We start from the raw sequence: 9,416 nt of genomic DNA on the forward strand, positions 1-9,416 counted from the left end.
TACTTTAACACGGTGTGATGTGGGCAGGGCTTGCTCCATAGAACATTTACACAGGCACCTCAGAGACTTAACATTAAATATACATTTTAATATCAACTTAAGGAAACATCACAGCTTTTATAAGGTTACATCTGGACAAATGTAAATAAAATAATAAAGCTGTAGTTTCTTAAATGAAATTAAGCATGCTCACATGTGGAAATCTCATTTGCAAAGATAATTATGGGAGAAAAGAAATTACTCGTTATTGCTAGTGGAATTGTCTCTGGTTTTTAAAGGGCAATTGCAAATCAAGGACACTGTTATGAGCTACACACCAAATCGAGACAGTCATGGGGGTAAGGATGCACCAAATGCGCACTTGTGAGGTGTCCTAGCTGATGGGTAGAGATTTGGGAAAATGTACAGAAGGACGGTATGGCCACATTCTCCCTAAGCATGTGCCAAATAAATAAATGTTTGTGAATCAGAGATGTTAAAACGTTCTAACAGAAATGTGTTTATCGTTTTAAGGTGTAAAGTTTAGAATCATGTTAAGTCCATCATAAAAGACCAACACACTCTAGACAGCATAACTGCTATTATAGAAACATGTGGTGTGAAAACATGTAAAAAATAAATAGTCAACAGCCCCATATTGCAAAACCCTAGATTTTCACACAATTATACAAAATATTTAATAGGACCACAAACCTGCAACAAATTTTAACCTCTCTCTCTTTTTTATATATATATATCTTTTTTTTTCTCTTCATTTTAAGAAATCAAGAGCAGGTTTGGGTTGTTAAAAATATACAAGTTTCATTTTATGGAAAGCTGAGAACTGTTCTCCACTGTTGTGTGTAATATATTCGACATGGTTTATTGTTCCTTTTTTTCCCCCTCATCTTCCTTTTAGTCACCAGTGTTCTCTCATCACAGTGAATGAGTCCACAATCAAAAGTCTGTTGTTGGTCACTTGGTTCATCTACAGTCTTCGAACTCATTCTAGGCTCACTTCACATAGGAGTCATTATCAGATTAGGACAAGTTCATTTTGTAGTAACACACTGACACACCAGTGGTTTGGGATGAGGCCGTCTAGGTCTTGCCCAAACTGCCTCTGCCTACCTCTATGGGGTCAGGTCAGATAAATGAGCAAGTTCTCTCCATACTTGCGCAGGTACTTCTCGTGGTTATGGTCGACAGACCACAGTGGAGGTAGGAAGTTGGGCTGCATGCTGGACAGGAAGTGCTGACGCCAGCGCCGCTCCAGGTCAATCAGACCGCGCAGTCCATGCTCAGCATACGCCTGTACGACCTTCAGCCCGTGCGGCACGTAACTCTCATTAAAGATCCTAAAACACACACACGTCATTTAAAAAGATAAAAATGCACAAAACATAAATGCTATCCAATTTCCCTGAAGTCTTAAGAAAAAAAAATGGGTATAAATATATATACAGTGAGGTCAAAAAGTATTTGATCACCCTGTGATTTTGCAAGTTCTCTTACTTAGAAATTATGAAGGGGTCTACAATTTTCAGCATAGGTGCATTTCCACTGTAAGAGACAGAATCTAAAAAAAATAAATAAATCCGGAAATCACATTTATGACTGTTTTTTTTAACTATTTGTGAATTACTGTGTCAAATAAGTATTATCACTTGCTTATCAGCCAGATTTCTGACCCTCAAATACCTGTTATTTTGCTTTTAAATAGTTCAGCTACACTCTGCTCATGATTCTTAATTAATAGCACCGGTTTGAGGTTGTTAGCTGTCATAAAGACACCTGTGCACCCCACAATCAGCCAAAGTCTAAGTAGCAACATGGGCAAAACCAAAGAGCTATCAAAAGACAAGAGACAAAATTGTAGACCTTCACAAAGCTGGAAAGTGCTACAGGGCAATTGCCAAGCAGCTTGGTGAAAAACAATTGTCAGAAAATGGAAGAGGCTAATGATGACCGTCAATGTCCCTCGGACTGGGGCCCCATGGAAGATCTTTCCTCGTGGGGTAACAATGATGCTAAGAATGGTGAAGAATCAGCCCAGAACTACACGGGAGGAGCTGGTCAATGCCGTGAAGAGAGCTGGGACCATCGTTTTCAAGGCTACTATCAGTAGTACACTAAGACGTCATGGTTTAAAATCTTGCATCGCACAGAAGGTTTCCCTGCTTAAGTCATCCCATGTCCAGGCCCGTCTGAAGTTTGCCAGGGAACATCTGGATGACACCCGACAGATCTAGAGAAGATCTGTATCGAGGAGTGGGCCAAAATCCCTCCTGCAGTGTGTGCAAACCTGGTGAAGAACTACAGGAACCGTTTCACCTCTGTAACTGTTAAAGGCTTTTGTGCTAAAAAAAAAATCTCTCTCATAGTGAAAATACACGTATGCTGAAACTTGTAGACCCCTCTATGATTTCTAAGTAAGAGAACTTGCAAAATCACAGGGTGATCAAATACTTATTGACCTAACTGTATATACTTATAGCTACCCATGTACATTTAAACAGAGGCACATGAATGAGTTAAATCCTTCAGGTCATTTGTATTCTAATAAATGTCCCCAGCGTGCAAGCAAAAAAAATTTAAATAAATAAATAAATAAACTTGTGAAACCACTAACTGGGTTGGTTCTATTTCTCGCCAAGCTTGACAAAGACCTATTCCTTGCCCTTGCATGGGAGTCTATAGTTGTTCTTAAATGTGCCTAAGAACTCACTCACTCATCTCTATCTGCTTTATCCTGTAATCAGGGTCGGGGGGCCTGGAGCCTATCCCAGGGGACTTGGGGCACGAGGCGGGGTACACTCTGGACAGGGTGTGCCTAAATACTAGTGAAGTTAACTATACATAAAATCTTACAGGAGATTTGAGCAACACAAAGGCACCAAGCTTGTGTGTGTGTTACTGCCACCAATCAAATACAAACAACTGCAAATAGTTCTTAAGGCACTGGAACATGAAGACAAATTTAAACTCTCGGGTCCAAGAAAATCTGAGCATTAAGAAAAATTCTGTTATTTTAGTTGTCTGTTTGACCAAAAACTAAATAAGTGCAGACACATACCCCATAACCATATATATATAAAAAAAAAATCACGGGTCCTGAAGTAAAATTTAAAAAAAGGTCAATAAAATTTTCTTCGAGCTGAGGTCTGGTGTTTGGATTCAGATCTCTATATATGCAGTCAGTCTTAGTCTTAAAAAATAAGCTATTCATAATTTCCATAGCAATTCCACAATACTCAGTAACTATGTTAAACATGTGAAGAATTTGTTGCTTGTATTTGTATGGAATACAAACAACAATCTTCATTCAATTATTAGTGATTCTTCATTTGCACGCTGCTCTCAGGTGGGGTATTTAGCACGCCCTCATCTCAGACTGCTCAAGCGACTTGGGTTTTGGCTCATAGTGGTGATTCACATTACTGCTTTTTATTAGCACTACAGTTTCAGAAAATTCAGTCACCTGGTCCGATCTGGACGGTCATTTAGTGAGGCCTGATCTATATCAATAATACGTACTATCAAATTAAAACTCAACTTAGACCAGGCTGTTTTTTTTTTATTTTTTGTTGTTGCAAAAATCCACGAATACGTTTCTAAAGTGGGACGGCTCCCTCACCTAGTCTCCAGGTTGGCAGCTGTTTGCAGCATTTCCTCTGTGACCGCCTGCTCCTCTCCTTCCTTGCAGAAGTATGCATGAACCACTGTCAGGAGCTCTTCTCGTCTAGAGGCGGGCATGCTGTCATTGGCACTAAGAAGGGCACGAGCGGCCGATCGTACCCGCCGCCGATCCGAGTCTTCCAGCATCCTTACTCCCTCCTCGCAGCCCTGCGGGGCGGAGAACTCGTCTGCCAGCTGCTGCTTTAGAAAGCCGTCATACACGTTAGATGCCGCGTGACAGGACGTGCACAGCAGCAGGATGTCATGGGAGTTGTGATCCTTCATCTCAGCAGGGAAGTGGCGTCTGTACTCATGTGGAACGATGTTCTTTCTAACGGAGGAAATAACAGAAATCCTATTGGTTTCCCTTGTACGTAAACACTAAAGGTACGAAGGCGGATTCATATTCTGCCGGAAGTAAGCATGCATGAAAGCACACAATGCCTCAGTACAAACCGGATGTAGGACTCTGCTTTTCCACACACCACACAAAGATTTTCTTTGGCTGTGAGGTAATAGTCCTTCTGGGAGTCAGGGCGACCTGAGGGCTCAAACAGCAGTCGTACGATGAAGGGGTCCTCACTGACCAGCTCTAAAACGGGGCAGAAAAATCACTGAACAACACTGCATACAACAGACTTACAAGCTTTATTATATACACACATGACTATGTTATATTAAAAAAATCTATTCAAATTTATCAGGACCTTTAGAGAATAGTGCAATTTGTTTGAGAGCTCATTTGTGAACGCAATGTTTTGGTGATCAATATCGCATTAACATTTAACAAATAACCAGGTTAGAAGGCTAGCAGTGAAAACTTTCCAAATTTTAATTACTCATTAGTAACATACTAAGCGGCGATGCGCAGATTCAAACAACTGGGTCACTGTGAGATCTATCTATGTAATAGATTATCTATCTAATCTATCCGTCATCCATCTAATAACAGATTTGCTATGCAGCCCTGAACCAAGCTCACTCACTCAACATACACACACACACACACACACACACACACATACGAGTACCCAACAACAGAAATATTTATATACTGTATTAGGAACTAAACATTAAATCACTAAAGTGGATAACAAGCGACACTAACCATGAAGAAAAATGCATTTAATCCTCTTGACAAAAGGATGAAAAGTTGCCAGTTCAGCTGTTAAGTCAATTTAAAGTCAAGATGTTTGTCACGTACCTCCTATACCTTTGTCTAGGTACCACTTTGCCTTTTTCTTGTCACACGTGCAGAGCGGCTGGCCATCAGGTGCATGGAGGAAGCAGTTGTCATACAAGGGGGATTTCCTGAAAGAGAGCGAATAAGTACACCATTTTTCAACCTGAATCAAAATAGATTCATACATAAATCTAACAGAACAAGAAATGTTATACTTATGAAATCCTATACTCACCAAGCACTTTATTAAGAAACACTGAACTAGTACAGGTTAGTTACTTTGCCTCAATTCTTCATGGCATGGATTACATGAGACGTTGTAAACAGTCCTGAGATGCTGCTGTCAGGCAACTGATTCAGAGCATTAAGGTGCATCTGAAAAGTCTGCATCTCCTGTCCCACAGCATCGCAGAGGTGTACAAATAGAACTGACTTTTTTTCTTTGTTTTTTTTTGACACAAGGTAGGTTGTGGCCATGAATTTATGCTGTTGACTTCTGACCCCTACTGTTGGAAATCAAGGTTATCAGACCAGACTATGTTTTTGAAAGCTTCAACTGTCCAGGCTGTTTCCACTGCAACCTCGGCTTTCTGTTCTTGACCGAGAGATGTGGAAACTGATGTGGTCTTCTGTTTGTAGCTCCCTGCAACTGCCAGAGTTCCTTTAGCCTTTCTGTCAGTTCAGACCACTGTGGATTTTATTTTTCCGTTAATAATCAACAAGCTATTTCTTTCCACAAAACTACCCCTCACTGGATGTTTTTTTTTTCCTTTATTGCCTCGTTTTGAAACTGTAGCTGGCCTGGGGTTTGCATGACGTTATGCACTGCTGCCACAGGATGAATAAGTAGAGGTTCCTAATAAAGTGCTCTGTGAGTGTATAAATATCTATTATAGCTCCAATGCTCTACCTGGCTGAATATCCAACTCCAAGAGGTTTCCGCTTAATCCTGCGCGGGTCTGGTACTTGCTGATCACCAGACTCAGGACTGTCGACGGTAGACCGGCGGCACCGGCGCCTGCGTTCCCCTTCATCCCCTTCGCTCCGCCACCTAAAGGGCACATCCACCAGGCCCTGGCAGTGGCCGGCCAGCTTCGAGAAGGCAGTCTCATCCTCACTTAGCAGACATGGCTCAGAATAGAGTCCCAGCAGATAGAGAAAGAGAGAGATTGAGACCTGGGCATCTCGTGCTGCATACAACATCTACAGCATATACAAGGAAAAGTAATGTCTGTGAGGAGGCATCATGATTAAAATACTTAAAGTTATGTACATGGCATGAAACTAATGGTTATATGATTATATACAGGAAATCAGAGTTTAAAATTGGTACTTCACCTGCTCCTCACTCAAGTTTTCTGCTTCCCAGTTACTACAGCGCAGCTCTAGTGATTTATCCAGGGTGACATTAAGTAGATCAGCAGCCAGGGACTTTAAACTCAGCCCATTATTCAGCACTGCATGCCTTCAATATTCAGAAAATACAACTGATTACAAAAAAGATCTTAGATTAAATGCAAGTCATATATGTCTATCTAATGTAAGCAAACTTGTCCAGTAACTTTGGAGCGCAGATATCGGATCAATAGTAAGTCACTAATAGTTACTGAAACTTAATCCACAAAAGGCCATGTTAACATTTAAAACTTTGTTAACATGCATTTTGTGTGAATCAGACTTAATTACCTTTGTCTGAGTGCCAAGTAGCGCAAGTCCACAGTGCACACAAGGGCAAGACCGTGGTCACTAGCCAGACGCTTGCTGTCTTCATAACAGCCAACGCCTACCTTCAGCACACGGGAATCTCTCAGCACCTGCAGCAGGCCGTTGGGAAGAGGCAGCTGGGCATCACGGAACGGCAGCAGTCTGACCAGCATACAGCGTCCCGAGTACGTAGCCATTTGGAGCAAAGACACCGCACAGGCTTTGCCTTTGATGGAGACCTAAAGGCGAGACAACACCTTGTGAAGGAGGACAGTCTCCAAAAACGAGTGATTTGAATTGTTTAAGATGTCCCTCTTACACGCATGCGCTTTACCCATTCACAGTCCAAACCCAGGACAGGGAAGACAGACAGGTCCTTCTGGAACAAGGGCCAGTGTTCTTCGAACTCTTCTGAAGAGCTCACCACCACCGCGGGCACCTCCAGTGTCTTCTCAATAGATGGAAGTAATAGACATTTGGGAGTTGCTGCTAGCGATGGTGCTGAGGGCTCTTGTTGTGGATGCTGATCAGCAGTGCTGCCCAGTTCGAGTGCTCTGTGTTGTTCCACAGGCAACGAACGACAGTCCTTTTGGACTTTGATAGCTTTTCTCTTCTGTGCGTATATACTACGCCACAGGAACAGTCCTCCAAGCGTGGCTCCTAACAAGGTTGCCACTGCTGCGGTCAAAGTACTCTGTCTGGACATCTCGTAATGTACATCAGCTCCCTGCTCGAAGTTGAGGAAGAACAAGAGGGCTTTGTGAGAGGGCTTATATGAGTTAGAGCATAAGAAAAAATATCAGCAGAGAGTTTAGAATGTCCCAGATAACCTTTCGTATCATTTAGGTGTTTCATTTTTTTCTTCATTTATTTTCTGGGACAGACTATACTTAGTAGACGCAGATCAATGCAGAAGAAGGCGGCTTGGTCATGAATACTTTACAGGACAGTGAAATTCCTTTTCTCTATATCCAAGCTTCTATAGAGTTCTTCAGAGTGCTGGATCATCCATGATACACTGTACCTGCATCATGAGCAGTGAGGCTTAAGGGCTTTGTTTAAGAGCCCAAAAGTGGAACCCCTGACCTTTTGATCAGTAACCAAGAATCTTAAACTTTAAGTTAATCAACTAATAATCAGATTAAGCAAATACAGCAGCTCTGTTCTTACCATCAACCCCAGAAACTATAAAAACGGCTGCTTATACAATGTTTTGTTTTAAACTCCAAACACTTTTTGTAAAAATCAGAAGTTTCTGAAAAACTCAGACCAGCCTTTTGGCTACAACAAATCTGTATATGAATGTGCATGAGAGAGGGAAATAGTTAAATCTTAATCAAATTTATATGTACCTTACAGATACAAGATACAGTGCCCCTGGAGCAGACCTTGCTCAAGAGCTTAACAGTGGCATCTTTAGTGGTGCTGGGGCTTGAACCCTTGACCTTCTGATCAGTAACCCAGAGCCTTAACAGTTTGAGCCATCATGTCTGTTATGAAAATATAACAATAAGCAGGGTGCAATTCCCACCCAAGGCTCAAACCGCAGTGCCAGTTGTAAGCCGGGATGAAATAGGAGAGGTGTGTCGGGAAGGGCATCCGGTGTAAAACATGTGCAAAGTTGTGTTCAGATCAGATGGTTCACTGTGGCGACCCCTTGAAGAAAGCAGTGGATAGACTAACAACAACAACAAGAGGGAAAGATGAGACATATAGGACTAGTCCAAAGTTTGGATTCATTTACATTCTAGAACAATACTGCCCCCCTCCCCAAACTATGAAATAACACATATGGCATTAGTAATTAAATAACAACACCACCAAGAGTCAGTTGTTATTTTAAGGTCAGTTGTTCTGGAATAGTCCTTGTAAGAACATTCCTGTCACGTGCATCAAGCAAACTGGCTCTCAAAGACCATAACTCACCTCAGGCTTTACAGAGCAGAAGTAGCAGACATATCTCTATATCAACTGTTCCAATGAGATTACTGCATAATTTGGACAGCTTCAGCATTGTTTTACAGCGTGGAAAGTAATAAAAATCAGGAAAGGAATTAGAAGGTGTGTCCAAAGTTTGACTGGCAGTGTATGAACAATGAAAGAGTGAGTGAAGGAGAGAAGCTAACCTCTGTGTAAGGAGAACTAAAGTCTCAGGGCTTAGACACAGGAACTGAAGCCGTGTAACATTCCGCAGTGTGTTTATTAGCGTGTAGCCGCCTCTGAACCTCCAGCGCAGCTGTTCAACATCGCTAGCCGCTAGTGGGACACTCGGCTAGCTCGTTAGCTCTGATTTACTGCCAAAACGTCGTTAACAGTGAATAGTTTCTAAAAAAATCTATAAATGTTATAAAATCAGACAGAATTGTTTTACTCACCTCGAGCTGCGAGCGTCCGGCTCAAACACATGCACACACTTACTCTGTTAGTAATAACGAACAGCTGCAAAGCGTCTTCTTCTGCCCCTATATCACACACACACCGCCGTGTGTTTCTGCGCACCACAGCGCCGCCGCAGGTGGACGCCGGTTATAACGTAAAACGCAGCTATTCAATTACAAACTGGTCTAATAACAGAGCAATTCTCAACTCCTGGGTCACAAATAATTAGATTCCCAGAGGCAACCCAGTATTAAACAAATAAATAAAAACTCTGTAAATACAATCAATTCACAAGCTGCTGGAAGATTGCTGAATGAAATGGTTTAAATGTTAAGGTGAACATTTAAATTGGCAGAAGTAATGCTAGCAGAACTAGCCAGTCGCACACCTGTGACCTTAGGCCTAGCGTCTACGCCATCCTTAATGTGAATATGCATATGTATTTTGCAAAAAAGTGAGGGGAATATGATCAGACATTTTTTGGGGGTGCCCA

General features: G+C 41.8%; 1 protein-coding gene across 11 annotated transcripts; it reads right to left on the bottom strand.

Annotated features, from left to right (window-relative positions):
- Positions 1 to 67: 67 nt before the first annotated feature.
- On the bottom strand, positions 68 to 9,015 carry exd2 (exonuclease 3'-5' domain containing 2). 11 transcript variants are annotated; one of them, XM_053510014.1, is made up of 9 exons: positions 8,920 to 9,015; positions 6,864 to 8,838; positions 6,527 to 6,783; positions 6,179 to 6,305; positions 5,751 to 6,043; positions 4,862 to 4,968; positions 4,114 to 4,249; positions 3,617 to 3,988; positions 68 to 1,337 (listed from the first exon to the last, which is right to left on the bottom strand). In XM_053510014.1, the coding sequence occupies exons 2-9, from the start codon at positions 7,248 to 7,250 to the stop codon at positions 1,121 to 1,123; spliced, it is 1,896 nt and encodes a 631-aa protein (XP_053365989.1). In that variant the 5' UTR covers positions 7,251 to 8,838; positions 8,920 to 9,015; the 3' UTR covers positions 68 to 1,120. The 11 variants fall into 11 exon arrangements, with proteins under 11 accessions (XP_053365989.1, XP_053365997.1, XP_053365996.1 ...); XM_053510022.1 differs by having other exon boundaries at positions 6,864 to 7,271; positions 8,920 to 8,999; XM_053510021.1 differs by having other exon boundaries at positions 6,864 to 7,271; positions 8,671 to 8,993.
- Between the last annotated feature and the right edge of the window lie 401 nt (positions 9,016 to 9,416).

Source organism: Clarias gariepinus, chromosome 13 (assembly GCF_024256425.1).
Source record: "Clarias gariepinus isolate MV-2021 ecotype Netherlands chromosome 13, CGAR_prim_01v2, whole genome shotgun sequence".
Classification (NCBI taxonomy): domain Eukaryota; kingdom Metazoa; phylum Chordata; class Actinopteri; order Siluriformes; family Clariidae; genus Clarias; species Clarias gariepinus.